This window comes from Protobothrops mucrosquamatus, unplaced genomic scaffold, assembly GCF_001527695.2.
Source record: "Protobothrops mucrosquamatus isolate PMUCROS unplaced genomic scaffold, P.Mucros_1.0 scaffold_6, whole genome shotgun sequence".
NCBI lineage: Eukaryota > Metazoa > Chordata > Lepidosauria > Squamata > Viperidae > Protobothrops > Protobothrops mucrosquamatus.
This window is the reverse complement of record NW_015386082.1, coordinates 71,425-97,503: the sequence shown is the minus strand read 5'-3', so window position 1 is coordinate 97,503 and position 26,079 is coordinate 71,425. Positions and strand designations below refer to the sequence as shown.

At 40.9% G+C, this 26,079-nt stretch overlaps 1 protein-coding gene across 1 annotated transcript in view; it reads left to right on the top strand.

Moving 5' to 3' along the window:
• Positions 1 to 3,447: 3,447 nt before the first annotated feature.
• The window catches only part of WRNIP1 (WRN helicase interacting protein 1), a 34,666-nt gene continuing 12,034 nt past the window's right edge, over positions 3,448 to 26,079 (top strand). Inside the window, exons 1-3 of the mRNA XM_015813655.1 lie at positions 3,448 to 4,271; positions 18,963 to 19,154; positions 20,414 to 20,658. Of these exons, the coding sequence (XP_015669141.1) occupies positions 3,642 to 4,271; positions 18,963 to 19,154; positions 20,414 to 20,658 (1,067 nt within the window). The 5' untranslated portion in view covers positions 3,448 to 3,641. The remainder of the gene's footprint in view (positions 4,272 to 18,962; positions 19,155 to 20,413; positions 20,659 to 26,079) is intronic.

Below are 26,079 nucleotides of genomic sequence, written 5' to 3'. Positions count from 1 at the left end.
TATCTAATAAATTTTATAGTTGGTTGCACAATCACCAAGAAACTTAGAATGGAATTGCCATTTTTATCCACTTATCAAGCACTTATCAAGGACCTGGGATAGGCAGATGTTGTTCTTTCTTGGTGGTAAAGATATCCATGCAGGATGTAAGCTGTTCCAAATAAAGCTGCTCTTTGCAATTGACTGAGGGTGATTTTGTCAGTGTCAATGGTGTTTGAGTGGTGCTCCAGATGTTTTGGGATTGCATCCAAGAAGCCTATTACTATCGGTACTAACTTTGCTTTTTTTGCCACAGCTTTGCATAGCTTTGTATTTTGTGTTTTTCCCCCAGTTTTTCTCTTGTGTTCTGCTTTCCAATTACTGCCATGTCCACTATCCAGACTTTTTCATATCGACAGTGTTTAAGTCTGAGGTATTATGAGGCAGGTGCTTGTTTGTTTGAATCCTAAAGTCCCTGAGCACTTTAGTTTCTTCATCTTCTATAGTTTCTTCATCTTCTATTTTGTATTATCATGGTTCATCACATGGATAACCATATTATCTAAAAGTGCTGGGTCCAAGGACAGCCTCAGGAGAAGCTGCACTATTTCCATCTTCCAGGCAAGAGTTATCACCCCTTCCTCAAAGAGGGTGTCACCACAGGATGGACCCAGTCACAGATTACCACTCTGACTGCTTTCATAATCCAGGATGAGGCTGGGTCTAATAAATAGATGGCTAAACCAACAGCACAGCTAACCCTGTCAACTGGCATTAAAGTCTCCATAGATTTCTATACCAGCCTCCTAATCACCACACTACAATGGGTATCAGCTCTTTACTTTAGAGAGGAACCAGAAGAAGAATCTATCTGCAACATCTATTTAGGCAAAGCTATTATTTCTTCACTGCTCCAATGAAGCACTTTTCACGGCATTTATCAACTGATTGGTAGACACTATATATGGTTAAGAAAGAATATCTGGTTACTAATATGATACATGAATACATTTAACTTGTTCATATAAATTATGAAATTTATATATAAATTATTATTTATCTCTAATTTCGTTAAAAAAATTAGGAATTAAACAATTAGGACTGTTGGATGGACAGATGACCAGGTCCAGGAGTCGTGTGCAAAACCAGCCAGTATTATAAAAAGGGACTTCCATTGACCTACTCTTAGGCTCTGATGATGTCGGTAGTGCTGACCGACGAAAGCTCAGCATTTTATTAAACATTTTTTAGTTTAATTTTATCCTGGTGTTCGTGTTTCTTTGATTTTACTAAATTATTATTTATATGTAAATTATGATTTATATTCCATAACTTTTATTCTTTATAAAACACAAATAAAATGCAGTAATATCTTCAAGCCTTTGACAACCCAAAGGATGGTTTCTAAAAGCAGTAATGGATATGTCCTTGTCTACTCTTCTGGAGTCTCTTAATCAAGTCCTACCCTCTAGAACAGGGGTGTCAAACTCGCAACGTCACATGACGTGTCGGGACGTATCGCAACTTTTTTGCCATTGCCGGCAACGGGGTGGGCGCAGTTTCGCTATGATGCATCTGGGCCCCAGGCTGGCAGTTTGACACCCCTGCTCTAGAATAACAGAGAAAAAAATCTTAGCCCACTTTAGTAGCAGATCACATCTGTTGATACCAATAGTCAGAAGACATGATGAAAACTTCTTAATTTCTCAACATATGGATAGGCTTAACCATAATTTTGACTGGGAAATTGTGACCATGTTAGACCAAGCCAAGTTCAAAATCTAGAAAATTCCTAGAAGCCTGGCACTCTACAAATTGGCACCAATAGACGCATAGACATAAACAACATCTACATACTGTGCAAAAGAGACAATCAATAAGCCAAAAAGGGAACAAAAAGGCTAAAAGACCTCCCCACCAGCAATCAGCACCAAGATGAGCCTAGATTAACACCAAGATCAACCTCAACTATCAAGAAGTAAACAATACCAAGTATAAACTGAGAGCAAACCCCATTCCTTACTAACACTGATGTTACCTAATTTGAATAATGAAACATCTGCAAGAAGACGCTCACAAGACCACCAAGGTCCCCCTCATTTTTATATTTGATGATATATCCCCTTTCATTCTTCTCAAGTAAAAATTACTCAACTCTTGAATTTTCAACTTTTCTAATCATCTTCATTGCCTGTTGAATATAATTATGTCCTTTCTGACATTTGGCATCGGAACTGACTATGCATTGAGATGCATCAGTGAAGAACAATACAGAGATATTATTTCTCATGACTTAGAAGCAGGGGGAAATTGCATTTGCTTTTTTTTTTTTTTTAAAGCAATTTTACAGCTCTGCCAACTCCAATTTAAGATTTGACTATCATCTTAAAATTGCAGCCAATCTCATTTTTTTTTACATTGCGCCTGCTAAATATTTTTTTTTTTTGAAAGTGAATATAAACAACTCAGGAAATAATTTGTTGTCCAGCCATGACTCCTGAAATAGGAGAAATAGAAGTTGCTGTTTTCCTCTCAATGTTTTTCATGTTTGGCAACTTGAAACATGGCCAGCTGGGGATTCTGGGAGGTGAAGTTCACACACCTTAAAATCGCCAAGTTTGACAGCTCTAATAGCAGGTCACCTTGGCAGCCAATCCCTCCACCTTCGTCTGTCTGTCTGTCTGTTTCTCTCTCTCTCTCTATATATATATATATACTAGCTGTACCCGGCCACGCATTGCTGTGGCTCAGTCTGGTTAAATGGAAAAGAAAGAAAAGAGAAAGCGCACGTTTGTAATATGTTTAATTTCACAATGCTTGTGGGTACACAATATTTTTTGTTGTTCCATTGTCTGTGCAGATATATGTTTTTCAAAAAAGCATGTTTTTACCTGTCACAGGTGTGACATCTATATAATAGAAGGTATATAAAAACACGCGGGTATTCGAATGCAACGTTGTGTCAACATTTCAAAGCAATCGGTGAAGAACTTTCGGAGATTTAAAATTTTGAATAAACGAACATTTACATTTTTATTTATATATAATAGATAGATAGATAGATAGATAGATAGATAGATAGATAGATAGATAGATAGATAGATAGATAGATAGATAGATAGATAGATAGATAGATAGGGGTGTGTGTGTGTGTGTGTGTGTGTGTGTGTAACATTCCTCCCTATCAGCAATTGATTTCACTAGAAAACTCTGTTAAAAGTGCACACAAGCGATCGCATTTCTATCCTGGAAATATATAAGTTTAAAAAAAATATTTCTAAAGTTCGAGAAAGAAAAAAAAGAAGAGAGAGAGAGAGAGAGAGAGAGAGAGAGAGAGAGAGTTAAATGTGCTGCATATAGAAAAATAAGTCTTAGGCATTTTTGTAGCCGGACGGAAGAACTACAATTCCCGAAAGCCTGTGGGTCTGTGAGCAGCCCGCCGAAGAAGGAGGCGGTGACTTTGCTGTTCTTCCTTCTTGAACGTGTTGTGGTTATTGTGGAACCCAGAGGCAAACTTTTCCTTGCCGGTGCCTCTGCTTTTTTTGTCGGGAAGGTTCTAGAAAGGATTGATCAAAGGAGACACTTTCCCCAAGAGGAAGAAGCCGCCGATTAGTGTCGATTTAGGGGTCCCACTATCCTGCCCTCCCTCCTCTTGCCGGGCAATGGAAGGAGGTCTTACGCAGGAAGAGCCGCTGGTGAGCTGCCCGGTTTGCCTGGTGGAACTTCCAGCTGCGCGCATCAACTCACATCTGGATAGCTGTTTGCAGCTGCAGGGCGAAGGGGAAGACTTGTCCAGCGGAGAGGTCGGAGGCAGGAGCAACAGCGCCCCAAAGCCCGCAGCAGGAGTGGGGCTGCCCCCTTTGGCACAGCAGCCCTGCTTTAAGAAAATGCGGCTCTCCCAATCTCCGGAACGGAGAAAGAAAGACGAGGAGCCGGGAAGTGACCTCGGTTCTCCCCCGGTGTTTTCCCTTTTTCACAGAGGCAGAAACACCGGAGGAGCCCAAATGGGGGCGCCCCGGGGCGCTGCTACCTCTCCAAATCCGGGAAAAGGGGAAGAGCGGCGGGTGGAGAATCCGGAGCCAGCATCAGATGCCTTGGAGCCGCTGTTGCGGGGAGAGAGCCTGGCCCAAAAACTGGAAGGGAAACCTCTGGCCGATAAGCTGCGGCCGAGCCACCTGGGAGATTATGTGGGGCAGAACCGGGTGTTGGGGAAAGAGACACTCTTGCGGTCCTTGGTGGAGGCTCACGAAATCCCCTCCCTCATTCTCTGGGGACCCCCAGGCTGTGGAAAGGTGAGTAGTAGTAAGGGACAGCCCTTTGTCTACCTGTTTTCTTCCCTAGCTTCCTTCCCTCGGACAATTCAGAACAATTACCTAGTGGAACAGCTTGCTTGCAGAAGTTGTAAGTGCTTCAGAACTGGAGATTTTTAAGAAAAGACAGGAAAGCCAGCCATCTGTCTGGAATTGTATAGGACAGTGATGGCGAACCTTTTAGAGACCGAGTGCCCAAACTGCAACCCAAAACCCACTTATTTATCGTCGGGTGACAGGTGGGCATGGCCCACTGGGTGGGCGTGGCTGTAATGCTCATAATAATAATAATAATTTAATTTATATACCGCCCTTCTCCCGTAGGACTCAGGGCAGACTGGGTGGGTGTGGCCAAGGTGGGCGTGATCACCTTGATGTTGCTCGTGGGGAGGGACACCTGTGGGGGCCGGGCAGGGTTGGGGGAAATCCAGGGAGTCTCGGACAGGTGGGGCAGGGGGCAGGAGGCTTGTCCTGCGGGGTGAGGTGAGGCAGGGCAGGGCACTGGACACACTGTCTCAGGGCAAGGCAAGGCAGGGGCCGGGGCGGCTGCTGCCTGACACCATCGGCCCCTGCACACAGAGGCCAGCGAGCGCATGGGTACTGGGATGCATCCAGCCACGTGGACCTTGGCGAGTTAGCGGGCGGCTGGTTGAAGAGGGACAGTTGCCATCTCCGGGGCATGGTGCGTGTGCCCACAGAGAGGGCTCTGAGTGTCGCCTCTGGCACGCATGCCATAGGTTCGCCACCACTGGTATAGGATATCCTCCTTAAGCAAGGAGCTGGACTAGAAGACCTCTAAGGTCCCTTCCAGCTGATTCTGGCTAAATTCAGCATAGCTTGTGGTCCTAAAGTTTACTTACAGGCTGGAAAGCAGCAGGGGCTGTCCAGAGGGACTTTTTATTGTTGTGGTCCAGTGTTAAAGGACTTGCAGCCTTACGAGGAAATGCTTCAGCCTATCAAAGACCATGCAGAGAATGTCATCTCATCCTCACATGCTTAGCATTAGTTGGCAAAGGGTCTCAGGGAAAGGGTCTGTCCAGCTTCAGTTGTGCTTCTGTTTAAGATAAAGCATCCTTCTAGGTGACTAGGGGGGAAAAGTCTGCAAACTGCACCCCTCAAAGCTTTTTAAGCCCCAATGGATTGGATGGTAAAGATGTGGGAGGAGATACCTTCTGGGAGTGTATTTATAACTTTCTGGATCCTAAATTGTATTTCCACTTTGGGGCAGAATTAAGCTGTGTCTACATTGTGAGTAGTCTTCTCCATGGGAGAAAAGGAAATGAGTTGCCAGTTCATCATGTGATGATTCTTATTGGATTCCACTACCCATAGCTTCTAATCATTTTGTTGATTGAGAGTGAAGAAAATTGCAAGAAAGAGCATCTATTGGGACACTTAGTTAGAAGCTGATCTCTTAACCCAAAGATTCCTTTATCACAGGAGATCTAGTAGCATGGTGACTGATGAAAAATTCTATAATCAGCAACACATGGAGGTCTTTTGGACTCTTTGGCGTAGATAAATTCTTCTGTGGTGTGGCAACAAATTTAAAAAATCTTTTCAGTGTTCCTTCATATAATTCCCTATACAGTATATTTAATTGAGTTGCCTAGTTATACAGTGCATTCAGAAAGTATTCAGATCCCCTTCATTTTTGCAGCCTGATTCTACAGTTGTTGAAATTCATTTTTTTTCTCATTAATCTACACTCAGTACCCCATAATGACAAAGTGAAAACAGAATTTTAGATATGTCTGTAAATTTATTAAAAAGAAAAAACTGAAATATCACATTGGCTTAAGTATTCAGACCCTTTGCAACAACACTTGAAATTTAGGTCCAGTGCCTCCCATTTCTTAAGGTCGTTGCTGACATGTTGTTACACCTTGATTGGAGTCCACCTGTGATAAATTGACGACATGATTTGGAAAGGCACACACCTCTCTATTGAAGGCCTCATAGCTGACAATGCATAGTGTAGCAGAGCAAAAGTCATGAGGTCAAAGGAATTGCCTGCAGAGCTCAGAGACAGGATTATTGCAAGGCACAGATCTGGGGAAGGCTACAATAAACTTTCTGCTGCACTGAAGGTTCCTAAGAACACAGTGGCCTCCATATTTCTCAAATGGAAGAAGTTTGGCACAACCAGGACTCTTCCAAGAGCTGGTCACTCAGTCAAACTGAGCAATCAGGGGAGAAAGGCCTTAATAAGAGAGATAACCAAGAACCCGATGGTCACTCTGACTGAGCTCCAGAGATCCTGTGTGGAGATGGGAAAGAGTTCCAGAAGGACAACCACAACTGCAGCCCTCCACCGATCTGAACTTTATGGCAGAGTGGCTAGACAGAAGCCTCTCCTCAATGCAAAATACATGAAAGCCTGCTTGGAGTTTGCAGGAAAGCACCTGAAGGACTCTTAGGCTGAGGAACAAGATTCTCTGGTCTGTCAAAATTAAGATTGAACTGTTTGGCCTCAATTCTAAACGTTATGTCTAGAGGCACTGTTCATCACCTGCCCAGTATTATCCCAACAATGAAGCATGGTAGTGGCAGCAGCATGCTGTGGGGGTGTTTTTCAGCAGCAGGGACTGGGATACTGGTCAAGGTTGAGGGAAAGCTGAAGGGAGGAATGAACAGGGATATCCTAAATGAAAACATGTCCCACAGTGCTCAGGACCTCAGACTGGGCCAAAGGTTCACTTTCCAACATGACAACGATCCTAAGCACACAGCCAAGAAAACACAGGAGTGCCTTAGGGACAACTCTGTGAACGTTCTAGAGTGGCCTAGCCAGAGCCCTGACTTGAACCCCATTGAACATCTCTGGAGGGACCTGAAAATGACTGTCCACCAGCAATCGCCATCCAACCTGACTGAGCTTGAGAGGATTTGCAAGGAAGAATGGCAGAAAATCCCCCAATCCAGGTGTGCAAAAGCTTGTTGCAACATAGCCAAAGAGACTCAAGGCTATAATTGCTGCCAAAGATGCTTCAACAAAAATGCTTTGCCAATCTGATATTTTGGTTTTTTCTTTTTAATAAATTTACAGACATTTCTAAAAGTCTGTTTTCACTTTGTCATTATGAGTGTAGATTAATGAGAAAATGAATTTCAACAACTGTAGAATCAGGCTGCAGCATAACATAATGGACAGAAGTGAAGGGGGTCTGAATACCTTCTGAATCCACTGTAAACACTAAAGAAAGCAGTTTGATGTGTCATTGAGCTCCATTTTTGCTAGCAATGCAGTGAGCAGAATTGTGGATATTATGGAATAATACATAATGATTTCCAATTTGGATAACAATTATCCTCCTGAGGGGAAGACAGATTTATTTTCTTCTGATTAGATGAGGTTACATTCCCACAAATGAAAAAAAAAAATATTGATGCTCTTACCCTTCTCTCTGTTTTGTTATAACTTCATGGTGTCACAGTTTAAATAACTAGGTGTTTTAAAAATATAATAAATAACATAAAAATAAACCATTCTATTGTTTAATATCATTTTCGCACTAGCAGAGCTTTGGTAAATCATTCACTGATGAAGTGGGAAAATTCCCAGAATTGCATTCTTATGATTTTCATACCATGATACACAGCTAACAATTTTGTATAAGGTTGGACTACCATAAGTGGCCTGCAAAAATCTGGTTGACCACAAGATGTAGCAACCAGATTCATAAAAAAACTAACACTTGATTGTCATCTAGAGCAGGGGTCCCCAACCCCCAGACAGCGGACTAGCAGCGGTCTGCGGCACGCCACAAACCAGACCAGACAAATGAGTGAAGCCCCATCTGCGCACATGTGGGATGCAGGCAGCACGCAAAACCACGCCCCCCCAGCACTTGGAAAAAAACCTGCAAAGAACCAGTCCCTGGCACCCCAAAGGTTGGGGGGAGCGCTGTCGTAGAGGTAATTTAAATGTCTGCAGTCCAGATATGATAGCACTAAAATGAGAAGCATTACAGCTTGGATACCCCACAATTTCTCTATCCACTCAGATCCATACAACTCGACTTACATCCACAATCGAGCACAAAATTTCCATTGCTGAGCAAGAGAGTTGTTAAGTGAGTTTTGTCCATTACAACCATCCTTGCCCCAATTGTTAAGTGAATCACTGCAGTTGTTTAGTAAATCTGGCTTCTCCATGGACTTTGCTTGACAGAAGGTCACAAAAGTTGATCACATGATCCCAGGACACCGCAGCCATGATAACAACATGCCAGTAGGCAAGCACCCAACTTCTGATCACGTAACCATGCGGATGCTGCAATGGTCATAAATGTGAAAAATGGTCATAAGTCCCTTTTTTCAGTGCTGTTGTGACTTAGAACGGTCACTAAACAAATGGCTGTAAGTCAAGGATTACCTGTTCTGAATGTCTGCCGTGTAGGTTTCAAGGGAGCAATGTGGGCTAAAGGACCCGTCTGAATATCTGAATTCAGCAGTAACTCGAAAATAATTTATAAACCCCTGAAGGTGAATTTGTCTGACTTCACACAATAGGGATCATCAGTCTGGACTGCTAACAACTGGGCATCAGTCTGGACTGCTGATTAAAAAGAAAGAAAAGTTTCCATGGCAGCGAATGGTCCAGCTGCTTAAACGTAAGTTGCAACCTGAGTAAGTCGCCCTTTGATTTATGACCCTTTAATGTGCAAGATTTAGATTTTTGTTTGTCTGCCATGGAGTACTCAGTTTTAGCTGAGAGAGACATCTACTGTGTAACCCAAGCACAGAGCAGCTTGGGAGCTGGCACATCAAAAACCCTGCATTTGCAGAGAGCTAACCTTGTTTATCTAGAGATGGAAAAAGGATAATTAAGTGAATGTCTGGCATATTACGCAGAAACTGACTTGAAGACGACCCGGCATCTATCCTTGGTTTTATAAGTGCAATCTTAGATTGCATTAATGAAAGTAGTAAATGATGAGAATGTGTGAACTTCAAAGTAACATGCTGTCTTTGCGATTGGTGTTACGTTTCAGGGAGCTTATTTTTACCGCATAGCTTACCTTGTGTTTTATTCTAAACCTCATCATGAGAAGGCAAAAGCACTTCAGGTTCTGCCTCTGTGTATGTGTGTGTTTGTTTGTATAAAAACATTTTTATTTTATTTTATTTTGCTTGGCAGTTGAATTTTGATTTGTGCCCTTTTTATTTAGCCCTTCTCCCATGCCTGCCACAGCCAAAGAGAGGTGAGAAGGTTGTATTGGCATTGCTGAGGCTAAATCAATGCTTAGGCAGGAAATACTTTTTTTTCTCATAGAATATAGGAAAATGATTATGTTGTAGCCACCATTGGCAATGTTGGGTTTTAAAATACAGAATTGGAAATTCTGCTGTGCGCCATTTTGTTTTGTTTGCTGAAGGATTGCATAGACTTTTTCCTGTTTTCCCCTTAGATTATAACTTAGTGCAGTTTATGTACTTGCAAGATCCAGGGATTATTTGTGTGGTTTATTCTAGAATTCAAAGTAAGGGACTATGATCAGTGCTTGATTTATTGAGGAAGGATGATAGAGAATTATGTAACAAGGGTTAGAAGTTCTTTCGGATGAGAGCTTCTATAGCAGAACAAATGTTATAAGCTACAAAGTAGCCAGTAAAAGCTGTGTTCAATTAAAATTTGATTTAGATAAAACCTATAATTTCCAGCCAAGAAGTTCAAATTAGAATGAAGTGGTACTCGGTGTATTGCTCACAAAACCCATTTTTATTGTTAAGGTAGAATGACCCAAACTATGCACATGCTCATATATCTTACGCAAATAGGATTTACATTGGAGATACAGAGCCTGATTCTCTACCATAATATCAGGTTTTGGATCGCCTTTGAAGGTGCATTGACTGGTTCTCAGATGATGTCTGTGGCTTGACGGCCATTTTTCCAACTTTGCTAATAAACCACCTACAACCATTTTTGGAGCATGATGACTTTGCCAAAATAACCCCTGCCTTTGTCACCCCTTAGAATACTGTCACACCATGTATTTGGAGCTGTTCTACAACAACCTGATAAAGCTACAGTTGATCCCAAATAGAACGATTAGAAGTATGATGGGCTGTAAAAGATGAGACCATCACTCTTCCTCCATTTTATGAGTTATTAGTTTATCCCTAGATACAATTTGAAGTGCCCGATTTATGTCCTTTAAAGCTCTGACTGAACTGAAATCTAAAGGGGGAAAAAGCCCCCCACACTTGCTGCTACATGAATGTCTGGGTTTTGGGGCACTCGGTCCCTAAAAGGTTTGCCATCACTGGTATAGGGTTTCCTGCCTGAGCAGGGGATTGGACTAGAAGACCTCCAAGATCCCTTCCAACTCTGTTATTCTGTTCTCTTCTCTTCTTGTCTCATCTCATCTAGTCTAGTCTAGTCTAATAAAGAGAAGGAGTAGGAGGGACATGATAGCGCCAACCTATTCTCCAAAGCACCTGAGGGCAAGAGAAATAGTGGATGGAAGTTTAAAAAGAGAGATCCAACTTAGAATTAAGAAGGAATTTCCTGTCAGTGAGAACAATTAATCAGTGAGATGCCTTGGTCCAGAAGTTGTGGGTAATTTATCACTGGAGGTTTTCAAGAAGAGATTGGACAGCCATTTGTACAAAATGATGTAGGCTCTCCTGCTTGAGCAGGGAGTTGGACTAGAAGACCTCAAGGTCCTTTCCAACTCTGATATACTGTTAATATATGTGATGTGCTTTTAGTAGTTAAAAAATGCAAGTTATAATGCTCTTGACCGTTGTTTTGGAAATGACTACCTACTGCTGATAGAAAAGGATACACAGCAATGCAGGTCCAGAGCGTTGTGCTTAACACCCTTAATTTAGCATGGCAGCCCTCGGTTCGGTTTGCCTCTATTTTACAAAATGGCTTTTCCAGCTGGTTGCCTGGGAATGTTGGCAAGGAAGCTGTGAAATGAATGCAACGCTCCTCTGCAGACCGTTCAGCCCCACCTTCTTCAAAACTGGCAGCAAACCGAGGTAATAAATGCAGTTCCCTAGTCCCTGTCCTTCTCTCCCTGAATCACTGCCTCGCCAAGAGAACTAAAAGCAGGAAGCAGCTGTTGGCCACACAGGATTGCTGCAGTTGACCAATGATTACTTAAAAGTAGTAAAGCCCAGAGGGGAAAAATGGACTCTGAATGAGTTTTAAGCAGTAAGGTATTCCACAAAATGGAAGCCACGAAGGGACCACCTCTGTGCGGGTATTTGCAGGTGTTAAAGGGGGTAAAAATTTGGATGGATCATGGTTCGCTTTCTGAGCACATTGCCAGCATCAACAGTTGAGGTCTAAATGGTGTGCATATTATAGCAAGAGAAACAGATATTGTTGGCTCCAGGATTATGGATATAGAAGACCACATCTGGAATGTATCATAGTGGAAAAAGCTTCTCTTGGACTCGGTGCTAGAATACCCTTTTATTAGATTTAATTAGCACTGAATATCATATTAGAGCAGTGATGGCGAACCTTTTACAGACCAAACCCAAAACCCACTTATGCATCATCGGGTGCTGGGTGGGTGTGGCCCATTGGGTGGGTGTGGCCCATTGGGTGGGTGTGGCTGCGGTGGTAACAGCAGACTGGGTGGGACTAAAAAGTTCAGTCAATCAATTCCAACTTTGCAAGATCTTTTTTTTCCCCCGCGAGAAGTTGAAATTGACTGATTGAACCTTATTTTTTGGTACACGGCGGCGAAGGCCTAAAGTGAAAAGGTTTTATAAAACCCAGCTGAAGGCCTAGGACTGGGGTGACGGCGTGCGTGCCCACAGAGATGGCTCTGAGTGCCGCCTCTGGCACCCATGCCATAGGTTCGCCACCACTGTATTAGAGCAAAGACTTTATTCCTGCTCTGCGACTTCCAGTGAACATTTGAATTTTTAATAATGTACCAAGGGAGAAAGAATGATATGACCTACTCCTTTTCAAAATATTTTCAAAGTAATCAGATACATTGGTATCATGGTTTGGCTGGGAGGCTGGGAATAAAAGTGTCGCTTCATTTAGATAATGCCCTGTACAGGGTTTGTATTACACAATTCCCTATCTATGATTATAGAAAACTAAATCTGCAAATACTTTTCCTTGCACGTGAAATTTTATCATGGTGGAATTGAGAATGCTGGCCGTTATACAATACTGTTACAGCTCCTCTCTACTTACAGTCTATTTATGTGTCTAAAAAACCCCCCTCTCTTTTTAAAAATCAGATCTTATACCTGCTACTGTAATTAAGACTTGCAATAAAATAGACAGATTCCTCAGAATAAGCCCTTTAGTGGGATGCACTGTACATGTAAGCTCATGTGCACTAGGATTGGCTTATGTTTTGTAACAGGGGTATAAATATACCCAACTTTGGTTCTGGAAAGTTTATGTACCATACAGAATTAGCAACTATTAAAAATCTGGATAGAAACAGTTGGATGTGTCTTATTTGAATTAAAAAAATATTTTGTCATTTAGGATACAAAATGTATTTTAGTCCTAAAGAAAAAAATCTAGTTGTAGATTATATTGTTTTTTTCCCTTTCCTTGCCTTTACTTTCCCTTTTCCTTTCCCTTCCATCCACTGAACTGATTCTGGATAATTTAATGGTCTAATCATAAAACAGTGCTAAAGAAGAACGAGACACTGCTGAAGAACAAAAAGGCAAAGTTTTTTTTTAGAATAGTGGTATTTGTAAAACTGGATTCACCGTATTTCCTTAAGCCATAATGAGATTTGGTTTGACTTAGTGTACTCTGGGTGTCTAATTGTTTTGGTGTGTAAGACCATAGTTTATACCAGTGATGGCGAACCTTTTAGAGACCAAGTGCCCAAAAACTGGCCCCACCCCCGCTTCACCCCTGCTCCGCCCCCACCCCGTCCCCGCCCCACCTGCCCGCAGGGCTACAGATTGCCCAGGCAGCCCAGCAACGCCATGGCGGGCACGCCATCTGCCCACACCCTGCAGCATCAACTGTGCGCAATGGGGTGTGAGGGCAGAGTCTTGTCTACGCTGCCTGGCTGCCATGTCCTTGGCTGCGCTGCTCCGCGTAGGCCTCGCTCGGGGGTGACTCTCCTCCAGGGGGGCTGCTGGTGGGGCTGAGGCGACGGCACGTGTGCCCACAGAGAGGGCTCCAAGTGCCGCCTCTGGCATGCGTGCCACAGGTTCGTCACCACTGGTTTATACTGTAAGTTAATAGTTATGTAAATACAGAACATGGTGGTTCATCTATGGAGATTCTCAGTCATCCAGGTCATGGCTGTCCCAAAGATGCTTTTTCATGAGGCAACTGGACTTTTTTTTCTTCGAAGATGTTTTACTTCTCATCCAAGAAGCTTCTTCAGCTCTGACTGGATGGTGGGGAACGGAAGGATTTATACTCCTTGCAGACAGCTGGTCATTTGCATTCTTTTAGAGAGTTGTTGAAGCCACCTGGAGGTTTATCTGTGTCATCAGGGTCACCTGAGTAGTGTAAATGGGTGTGAAGCCTTCTTGGAACTGTTGAAAGGACTGTGTTGTAGACTGAAGATAGATAATGTTGTATCCCTCCCTCTCTATTGAGATAGGGCTGTTCAGTTTTGACATAGACGGCCTCTTTGATCCCTTTTTCAAACTAGCTGTCCTCTCTGTCCAAAATGTGGACTTCGAAAGAGTGGCCTTTGTCTTTTAAATGCAGATGGACTGCTGAATCTTGTCTTGATGGGTTTGTTCTTCTATGATGTGTCATGGGTTTATGAAGTGGTTGTTTTGTTTCCCAATGTACAGATCTGCACATGGCTCACTGCACTGTACGGCATATACCACGTGGCCCAGTTTGTGTCTGGGTGTTTTATCCTTGGGGTGGACAAGCTTCTGCCTTAGTGTATTCTTGGGTTTGAAGTGTGCACATATGGGAGCTCAATCTAAAATTCTTAAGTAAGTGTATTCTGATTGCTTTTGTGTTTGGTTATACTGAGGATATATCCATGCCTGAACAATATAGAGATATCTATTTTTCTTCTGCAATAATCTTGATCCTTGGCCAATTTTTATGATCCGGGTTGATAACACCAGCCAGCACCAACTGTTGAAGATCTTTTCCCTTCCTTCATGCTTCTAGGTCAATCCATCTTCCCAGTTCTTTGTTAGAAGAAGGGGGGACATGATGCTTTTCTATTCTTACTGGTATTCTAAATACAATTATGTTCAGAAAGGAAGCCCTTTTCAGATTTGAAAAGCCTGTCCATCCATTTGTTTGAACTACATTTGATTTACCTGCAGAGCCCTACATACAAAACCATGCTATTTGCAAGACAACTTGTCCTCCATTATTTCTACTTGGCTTACAAAGTCTAGCACGGTTCTGGTCTGCTTATTAAACAATGCTATCTTATTGGACCCTGGAGTCTAGGGCTAGGTCTACTCTTGGAATCACCGTCTAGCCCAGTGTTTCTCAACCTTGACAATTTTAAGGCATGTGGACTTCAACTCTCAGAATTCCACAGCTGTGGAATTCTGGGAGTTGAAGTCCATATGCCTTAAAATTGTCAAGGTTGGGAAACACTGGTCTAGCCCATGATTGGGGTGGCAGTGATGGGGTATATTCCATAAGTATTCCATGGTAGATCTATCTGTTCCCCCAGGGCATTTGGACCAGGAACAAGCTCCATTGGTGACTTGGCTTTTGTTTTGGGGATTACAGATAGTCCTTGACTTATGACCACAGTTGAATCAAAAATTTCCATTGCTAAGCAAGGCAGTTGTTAAGTGACTTTTCCCCATTTTATGATCTCTTTTTGTTCAGGTTTGCTAAGTGATTCATTGCAGTTAAGTGAATCATATGGCCGGTAAGTGAATCTGGCTTCCCCCGTTGCCTTTGCTTGTCAGAAGCAGGCTGGAAAAGTTATAAATGCTGATCACATGATCCTGGGACAGTGCAATTGTCATATATACATGCCAGTTTCCAAGGCCCTGAATTTTGATCACGTGACCATGGGGACGTCGCAACGGTCATAAGTGTGAAAAACAGTCATAAGATGAAAGTGAATGTTACAACTTTTTCCGGTGTAGTTGTAACTGTGAATGGCCACACAACAAATGGTTGTAAGTTGAGGACTACCTCTTTTGATTTAACTAGGGTGTCATGGAGTCATATTGTTGTGATGGATTGAGCTGCAGTGAGATGGGTGGCTCTATAAATCATTTCAATAAATAAAGGCGTCATATTTTCTGTTTCATGTTTAGGATTCAGCATCCCTCAAACAACGTGGCATCAAAGTAAAAGTAGATTTCATTAGTACTGAACAAAAATACTAATATAAAAGTCACATTGGACTACATTTTATCTGGAAACCAATAGCCACAGATGTCTCTGCTGTTTATTGTCAGAAAAAATCGCAGTACTGTCACCCTTGAAAGTAGTGAAAGGACAGTCACACCTTTTAAAATAAATAAATAAATAAATATGCCTATGTGCATATATAAATAAAATAAAATATAATACATAAGAGAAACAAAAAAAACCCACTTGGCATCTTGCAATGTGAACTTATATTTCTAATGTATAGTTAGACCACCTCATTCTCACTGGGGACTCCTTCCAAACTCCCTAAATCAGGGGTCTCCAACCCCCAGTCCGTGGACCAGCATCGGTCCACAGCATGCCAGAAATCGGTCCACGCAAACAAGGGAAGCCCCATCCGGGAATGCAGGCAGCACACAAAACAATGCCCCCCCCTGGTCCACGGAAAAACCTCTCTATACAGAACTGGTCCCTGATGCCCAAAAGGTTGGGGGCCTCTGCCCTAAATGAATGGTTCTGCTCTTACTGTAAAATAGTCTAATTCTCCCAATCCCTAGTCCTGGAACTAAACTTTCCTTTTGCCTTGAAATGGGGAAAACTCAAACAATTGGAGCTTCCTTGCCTTGCACCACTCAGTTTGCAAGAAAAACTAAACTATAGCAAGTGGATTAAGGTATCTGGATTTATTTTAAATCACATACACACATGCACACATATACATAAGTACACTGGCTAAGTTGACATCAAACCAGTCATGTTTAATATTAGCTTATAGAAAAGGCCAGCTGAGCTTATATGTCACACAATTGTATGGCTACATTTGCCATTTTATTTAATTCCTAATTTAGTTACAATAGGAGGATCACAGTTCTAGATTGGGTTCAGGTAACATGAAATCATTCATTTTAACCATGAAGCATGGTTCAAAGCATTAACTAAGTTTTGTAAATAGTAATGATTTGCTGGATTTAAGCATACTTGTCTTAAGGACACAAGGGCCCATTACATAACTTCTTACTCGGTCAAGAATTTGGGCAATTCTGATTTATATACTATAATTCAGTGTCCTTGAAAATGGCAAAAATGTTGTTATACTATCTATAAAACTCATCAGGCTTTGATTACCTTGATGATATAGTTAAAATACTGTTTGTATTTTATTTGAAACAATCTATTCACTTACTTTATAATCTGCAGAATTCTGTTCAGTGATTAGAATAAAACATCACACTAACCCAAAACCAAACAAATCAAATTATGGTTTAATGTGATGTCTGAATCCACTGGGCTTGGAAGCAAGGGTTTGATGTGGCTACTAATGATAGAACATACAAAGCTGCGGCAAAGCTAGGTTATTTAGCTTCATAAACTCGGAGATGTTGAGAAATGTATTTCAACATATCTGAGGAAGATTGTGGCAAGAAAGGCTTGATTATGTCAATTCTTAGCAGCTCTAGAAGGAACATGGAGCTGCCAGGAATTGACCATAGCTCCTTTCCTTAGCAAAGAATATGTAATATTGCCAAGGATTGGATGACCCTCCTGGAAAAATCTTTGTTTTGCTTGTTACTTCTCTACTTGTCCTCCTGCCATTTTATCATAATCTCTCCCTCTATGTCGCTGCATAAAAGGAAAGTCATGTTCCCCCTTGTAGGGAGCAGGAGGAATTTGAAGACCTCCTCCCGGACAAATGGAAGGGTCAAATAAGCAGAATAGGATGAAAACAAGGAGGAGGGTGTCAGGTATGAAGTTCTGAGGCCGGAGAGAGGCTGTTGATCATTAAATGTCAGGGGAGCTTTCTGGGACCGTGGGCTCGACATTGACGGGGGAGAGAGACAACGATACTGGGGAGGAGGCCAGCGCCACTGCTGAACAGCTGGGAGGTTCCACGCCTCGGCCTCCAGACAGCTGTTTGACGCGGGAAGGCCCCAGGGAGGAGCACCATGGCAAAGATGTCCACCGGGAGGAAGCCAGCTGGGAGACATTGGGGAAGAGGCCAGTAGAGGCTAGCGGCAAGGACGATGCCCGGGGAGACGCCAGGGTAGCCCTACCTGGACAATGGCCAAAAGGCAGAGCCGCTGAACAGCCATGCGCCCGACAAGCAGCTGATCGGCGCAGGAGTGTCCCCCAACAATGTGAACCCAGTCGAACGGAGAAGAAAGCCAGAGGCCCACATCGCTGTTCTTAACCTTAGCCACCGGATGCTGGCTAGGTGGGTGGGGGGGTGGAGCTGGTGGGGGAGGACTGTACGTAAGGCGCTGGGAGGAAATCACTCCCAGCGCTAACTTTGTTTTGCTGTGATTAAACGCTGGTCAGACCGTTCTATTTTTTCCAGCCACCTTGACGTTGACCACTTGTCTTCTGTGGGAACCAGGGGTTGGTAAGGACACTTGACACCCAGTTGCCATCATTAACAATGGATCGTGTGGGTTGTTAAGCAAAGACCACATGTGACTGCAACCTCCAACTTCCTGCTGGCTTCCCCACTGTCTTTGCTTTGAAACTTTGAAATTGTGATCATATGACCGTGGCGATGCCATGATGGACAGAACTCCCTTGTAGGTCTCCCTTGTTCAGCACCATTGCAACTTTAAACAGTCGCTGAAAGGAGTGGCCATAACCTAAGGACCACCTGTAATGTATTAAGCATTGGAATGGCTAATACCTAGAAAATGATTGTCCACTTTAGAAATGCAACTTAGTTTTTGCAGATGTGGGTAGTAGTCCACAGGAATAGCACTAAATTGTCTTTGTGTCTGAATGTGTAGATTGCAGAAATATTCAGTAACTGGCAGGCCATAGTACCAGCCTTGCGGCTGTGGGTCAGAAATGACTACTGCAACAAGGACCCATAAAGACCAGAAGTAAATCACTGTTGTAAACTATGGTGTCCTATCAAGAGCGCAAAGCAAAAAAAGGATGGCACAATTCCCCCTTTAATAAAGTAAAAAATAACCTGCAGCTAGTACATTAGATTTATTGTATTTTTAAAGCCAATTGTTGGCTGAAAGAAATTGCTAAACGCAACGCATCCCCTCTTCGGATTAACATTCAGTGAGATAATACGAACCGTGTTGTCAAAGGAACCTCTTGAACCCTACTGAGCATGTCCAAGGGCTAAAATAGCTCTTGGAGCCCAGCCAGGGGGTAGAAGGTCTATTTTGCTCCCCACTCAACCTCTTGTCTGGATGATAATTCTTTTTTAAGCTTTAAGTAGTTTAGGTTTTCTATTTAAGTAACCACTTTCCATTGGAAGGGAAGGAACCATTTTTTACATGCAAACATACATACATCCCAATATTTCCTTCACACCCCTATGTATTAACATAGGTGATTTCCTGTTTTCAGAACAAAATCAGCATGTTTGCCTGTTTTCTTCGTTTCAGACAACCTTGGCACGTATCATAGCCAATAGCAGTAAGAAGAATGGAACACGGTTTGTGACGCTGTCGGCCACAAGTGCCAAAACCAGTGATGTCCGAGATGTAATTTTCCAAGCCCAAAATGAAAAGAGACTCTGCAAGCGGAAGACTATTCTATTTATAGACGAGATACACCGTTTCAATAAGTCCCAACAGGTATTAATTTTTCTACATGCAGTCAGGAAACTAGTATACTGCAGTGAAGTCATTCTGCATGTGCTTGAGCAATGGTTTAACTCTGACAATTGTGATACACCTTTCCTGAAGGGGCTCTGGAAATCTATTTAGAGAGATATTATCCAATTTTTCTGTATTTGCCTTCTGAAGCTCAACAAGGTGTGAGAGAGTGCCTGGCCCAAGGTCACTTAGTAAGCAGAGCTTTGTGCCAAGGTCTCCCTAGTTCAAGTCCCTACACTTGATCTGTTATATCATGCTGGCGTAATACTTGTTTACATGCATTTTAAGACGAAATGAGATTAGAAACCCATTAAAAATTACCATATTGATGCTGATTGCCGTATTCAGATTTAATATTACAGTCTATTTAAAAAGCAAGTTTGGGATTGAGAATTTGGCAACCACTTCCATTTTTAATATGCCGCCCTATCCCAATAGAAAAAAAAAAGCTTCTTTTCTAGTCAAGCAAGGTTATGAAGGGACAGTCAGAGCATTATAGTCATCTTTGCAGTTGTTTCATGAGTAAATACTTTTTGTAACTTTTACAATTTTAGTTTCACAACTAAACAACATTCTAAAATAGAATGCCAGAACTTTTTGGAGATGTATTGGTTGATTATGTCATCAAGTGACCACATAGGGAGATTTGGAGAGTGGAGATGAATAACATCAAAAATTATATTAAATAATTACATTAACTATATTAAATAATTAAATTAACTATATTAAATAATTATATTAAATAGGGAGTGGATTGCAACAAAATTAGGCTATGGTACATTTTCCAAACATTCATTGCGTTATATAACATCAAAATGTACCTGGTGCTTTACAATCTTTGAATAACCCTTTTGGAAGACTGATTAAGATTTACCATCACACGCCCCTTAATTTCTCCAAAACAATGAAACCTATGTTACAAAAACATACTGTTTTCAGTATACTGCATGATCAAGGTTCTTGTGGCATCATAGAAATGAGCTCGGTTACAATGAATTAAACCACTTTATTAGATGTGCATGCACAAAAGCTAATGTACTAAGACTTAACCTGCTTTCCACACAAACTTTTAATTTTTAGCTTGGTGTGGTAAATGAGGGTAGAGATGATTGTCTGCAGCACAAACTATTAACAAATCTGTTACCTTTCCTAAGCATATGAGCTGTCAATATACTCACATGGGATGTCTGCAGTTGTCATTGACTGGGACCAATTGTTCGTTTTCTTCCCATGTCCAGGACACTTTTCTTCCTCACGTTGAGTGTGGAACCATAACCCTCATTGGGGCGACAACAGAAAATCCTTCCTTCCAGGTCAATTCAGCTCTGCTAAGTCGGTGCCGTGTTATTGTTCTTGAGAAACTCTCAGTTGAAGCAATGGAAGCTATCCTGATGCGAGCTGTCAAGTCCTTAGGGATCCAGGTTCTGAGCCAAGACGAGGAACCCACCAGCTCTATGAATGCCAACAACAGCAAAAGCTCTGAGTAAGTATGCTTTGTAGACTGCTGCGTGTTAACATACACCACCCAAGGAATCCAGTGACAGATTGCCAAAGCAGAAGGCAGGAAGAACTTATGGAGTGGGGAGGAGGAAGAAGAATGCAAAAACCAAACTCTTTTAATAGCAAAGGAGAGGGGTTGCGTTGAACATAAGTAATAGAAAATAGCTGTGTGCAACCAAAGTAAAAAAAAAATTGAGCCTAATTCTGTAACAACTGCTTTGGCCACTGGCCATTTTACATTTGACAGCAACTGTGTATTATTGCCTTTGGGTTTCCTAATCTAATTTCTGTCCAGCAGTTTTTGCTCATTGCAAGTTTATCACAATAGTCCAAAATGCGGGGCAGTTCAGCCGTCTCTGATTTATTTTGATTCTGTTGATCAGAATTGCCTTTATATCCTGGGTATTTTATTAAAAGTGAGCAGTGAAAGAAAAATGACTATTTCCCGTAAGGACTCCACATTGCTGATCCTAAAATGCCATCAAACAATTCAAGTAAATATATAAAAGCAGTTCAAAGTTGTTTTCAGGTAAAAAAGATGAAGCCTCCGTCATGTGACATTTTTGCTTTCATCTTATATTATTTCAGACGTACACAGAAGTCAAAATGTTAAGATAATTGCTACCTCAGACTGGAGGCATAGACTTAGAAAACAACTACATTTAATAAATTATATACTACAACTTCCCCAGTGTAAAAGTCTATTTATTTTGTCTAGTGAAGCAGGGTCAGGAGCACAAGGAACTGCACACGGGTCTCAAATATCTATTCCTAGATTTAAATGCGAATTTCAGTTCATAGGGCATATTTATATTTAGGTCTCACTGCTGCAGCTAATTCTGCTCCAGCTAATTGTTTTACTTGTTTTATAACTTGAAAGCCATCCAGCATCACCTTGTAAGGGGTGTTGGGCGGCATAAAATTTTTTAATAAATAAAATAAATAAATTCCTGTTCATTTTTTGGAGCTTAAACACTAGTAATTTTCTCTTGGTCAGCACCATTGTCCATTAAAGAAAAGAACACAACTAACTTTGTTTCTGCTTGGAAACCATTTTTGAATTTTGTGTTTGATGATTATATAAAAGTAAAAAGTTTTATGTTGCTGCCTTATTCCACTGCATCAAAAGGAGCTGGGACTTGGTGCTTTTCTTTTTCCCTTTGCTTTATACTTTTTTTTTAACTTCCCCTTTTCCTCCCCTATTTTCCCATTATTTTAATTTTTCTTTGTACTTCTGTATTTTATATTTTGATTAACGAATAAATATTTTAAAAGTCAGTAGTACCATTCTCTTCAACAGTAGTCAGTCAGTATGTTAGATAATGTTAATATTGTTTTAATTAAATCACACAATGAAGCCTTTTGAGAAAAAAATCATTGCCTTTTATTCAGTTTTTCTCTAATAGTTAAGAAAATGATATGCTTCTAACTAGACTGCATGATTTAGGTCAGGGGTAGGCAACCTTGGCTCTTTTATGACTCGTGGACTTCAACTCCCAGAATTCCTGAGCCAGCTATGCTGGCTCAGGAATTCTGGGAGTTGAAGTCCACGAGTCAAAAAAGAGGCAAGGTTGCCTACCCCTGATTTAGGGGAACAGTGGAATCTTGCCTCCTTATTTAGGATATTGCCTTTGTAAGATTTTCAGGTTGCAGCAAGATATAAACAGTAGGTTGTGGGGTGGAGAAGAAGTAACACTGCTTGTCAGGCTTAATATAATGTCACAGCTGTGTTTACAGCGACTCTTTGGCTGAGTCTGGGAGGCTTTTGTTTCTGAATGGAATGTAGATAGTAGAAACTATTTTTTTCCTCCTCCTGTTCAGGGTTTTGTGTTTCACTATCCATTTTGTGCATGTGTGTATTTCTGGGCATATGCTAAATAAAATATAATTTAAGTTGGTCATGCCAAGGCTTTCCGGATTTAGCATTGGTGGCCCTTTTTACTAGCTTACGGCGGTCTCCCAATGAATGTTCACTTAGAAGGTACATATTTTCCGCATCTCTTTTCTCAAAATAAAGAGATTTTAGTGAGCTTGTTGCTGCCGTGTGGTACTTCACCAGCATGCTTTATGTCCCATGTGGGGGCGCAGTGGTTAGAATGCAGTATTGCAGGCTAACTTTGCCGACTGCCAGCAGTTCGATTCTCACCAGCTCAAGGTTGACTCAGCATTCCATCCTTCCGAGGTCGGTAAAATGAGGACCCAGATTGTTGGGAGCTATATGCTGACACTGTAAACCGCTTAGAGAGGCTGTAAAGCACTATGAAGTGATATACAAGTCTAAGTCCTACTGCTATTGCTATGTATATGTAGGTCAGCCCAGCTCCCCAGTGTGATAAACATGAATAAACTGAAGCATGGAAAGGTTAAGCATCTTACTCAAGGTCATATAATCAGTAAGAGAGTGGTAAAAAAGGGAGAAGCCTTGAAAAGTAGTATCTATATCACCTTTTCGCTTGCCTGGGCCGCAGTGTTAAAATCACTGGAGGTTTTTAAGAAGAGATTGGACAACCATTTGCCTAAAATGGTATAGGGTTGGGCTAGAAGATATCCAAGGTCCCTTCCAACTCTTGTTATTCTGCATTGAGTGAAGAGGAATTGTCTTGGGCCGTATATAAAATATATAGCTTTATAATATTAAATCACATAATGTTAAAAGTTTACAAACTTGTAGGGCCACGTTACTAGCTGTCCAGGGTTGCATGTGGCCCATAGGCTATGGGTTGGACACGCTTGGTATGTATGATAAAGCAGATATTAGAGCCAACTTGCTGTGGCTTCATTGTACAATTCAAAAGTCTATTGTGTAAGGCCAATTATAGGAGAATATCCTAATAGATTATGTGTTTAGCTGATAAGGTTTACATGGAAGGACTTTTTGAACTAATGCTTGGCCTTCAAGCATCACGCTGGAATGAAGTTATGGAAAGTTGGCTGCCATACCGTTGTATCCAAAGGAGTCCTCATTCGTAGTAACTGTACGTTACTGTAAGGTACATAATGTTGGCTGCAATTATTGCCAAATCATTTTTTGCAAGTTTTACAGTGTATTCTCTTGGCTCTTGTAAATAGATGAAATGGTCTTCAAGCAGTTTTCATATTTTTCTAAATGTTAATTTTATTGTGGTTTAAACTTTGTTGCTGATGCATTGGGATCTGGCAATCCTCCACTCTCCTAGTCTTCCAGAAGATCTTTAAAAACTGGCTGAGGTATTGGAATAAGGTGTGATGGGATCCCAGCAATTAAAATTGTGAATCAGTTAGGAAGTGTTGCTTGGGGCACCGGCATTCATGTTTTGGCTTTTTGTGTATTAGTTTTACTACTCAGATGGGTTTTAATTATGATTTTGTTAGCTACCCAGAGTTGTGGTGCATAAGATAGGCGGATAGGGATACAGATAGACTACATTTAATAGCAATCAAAATAGCTCAGTAATATTTAGTATATTCATTGCCTATCCTTTGCTCAGAAAACCAAACAGAAGCAAATTCTACTACACACAATCCCAAATATTGTGCTGGAAATAAATTATTGAATAGAATCAATCTAAATAGATTCGATTCTTTTTTAGTCTGCTTCGTTTTTAAGAAATGTGATTTAAAAACACTGGGGTGATTCAGATAAGAAATAATTGTTAAAGAAATAATTGTGGGAAACTGGGACAAAACTTTCATAAAGTTAGGGAAAAGACATATATTGCCAGGATATGTCCTCAATATTTTAATAGTTTTTTTTATTGATGCTTCGATGTATTGGGATATTTTACTAGATTTTTTTTAGCAGTGTCATTTTATTATTGTCTAGATGTATATTATAAACAGCCAGAGCCCAGTTTGACTGGGAACAGTTAATTAGTACAAGAAAAGCAATAATAGCTAAATGTTGTTTTTGCAGGTATCATACATTTTAAGGGACCAATACTAAGCAATGCAATAGGGCTTAGAATTATAAGAAAACTGTAGGAAATATTTGCAGCTCCAAAGTCAGGCTAGCTGGTAGTTTTAACCCAAGAGCTCGCACATAACCTCGTATAAAGAAAACTTACATAAAATGTTTTATAGAGGCATCTTCCACCTGTCAGATTAGCAAAAATGTTTAAAAATATGTCTAGTAAATGCTGGAAATGTTATCAAAATCCTGATACATAATATCACCTGTGGTGGACATATGTTAAAGCAAAAAAAAAAATTTGGACAAAAATGTATACTTAGAAAAGATGTTAGGGAAACACGTAGATTTTAAACCAGAACTTATTTTATTAGGTATAATTCCAGAAAAAAATGATAAATCAAGTATATATTTAACATTACATGTATTAACAGCAGTGAGGATGGTATTTGCTCAGCACTGGAAAAATGAAAAAAAAAAAACCACTGTTGGATGAAGAGATAATCAAGAAAATACTGGACTCTGCTGAAATGGATAGACTTACATTGAGAATCAAAGAAAAAAAAGTCACAGAATATTTTCAAACAGGGAACTTATTTTATCAGTGGCTGGAAAAACGAGATAGAGAGTAAGAATTTAATTTATTACTAAGCAAAAAACCAACCCAGACAACATGTTGTTCATTAAGCACTAATGAATCGTAACAATAGAAAATTATTAAAATACTTTAAAAATAATATAAAAAAAATAAAAAAGAGCTCTCACATAATCTAGAAATAAACTGCTTGTTTCGGTTTCTTATGCTTATGCAGCTAAGTTCCAAGAAAGCAGGAACTGGGTTAACCAAAATTGCATGCCTTGCTAATAGAAAAACCAGCTTAAAGGGCAAAGGTGATTTAGGAAAATGTCAAAAAGGGGAACTGAGCAAGGGGTGGGGAGGACTGTAATTTAGGGAAATTCCAAAAAGGGGAAAACTAGGAATTCCGGAAAGATTGTGAACTTTGTGGTCCTTGTCAAATGGGACTGCAAGGGAGGGATTTGTGCTTCAGGCTGAGGGAATAAAATGCCATTGAATTCTATTTTGAGGTTTGCTTACTTGCTAGCCACCCGCTCCTGCAAGAACGTATTTTTCAATAAACTGCTTGCTGTTTCGCTTAATGACTCTGTCAAATTCTTGAAACCTGAGTGTGTTTCTCACATTAAAAACGCAAAAAATAAAGAAATACGACATGGCCAGAAGGTAGACTTCTAAGCCTTCAGAGCAGACTAATATAAATGTCCTCTCTGTAATACAAAGGCTAGGAAGTTGTGTGCTGTGAGCATCCAACTCTCATATTGTTGTACCCATAGATGCGGCACTATATTGTCTGTGTAATCACAATCAACATTGATAGTGGACATCTCAGAATATAAATTGGGATAGAAAAAAAAATAGAAGCAGTGAGGTTACAAACATTAAAGAAGTCTTATAACGAAATGAATCAGACATGACAAAAAAGCCAGAAATAATGCAATATT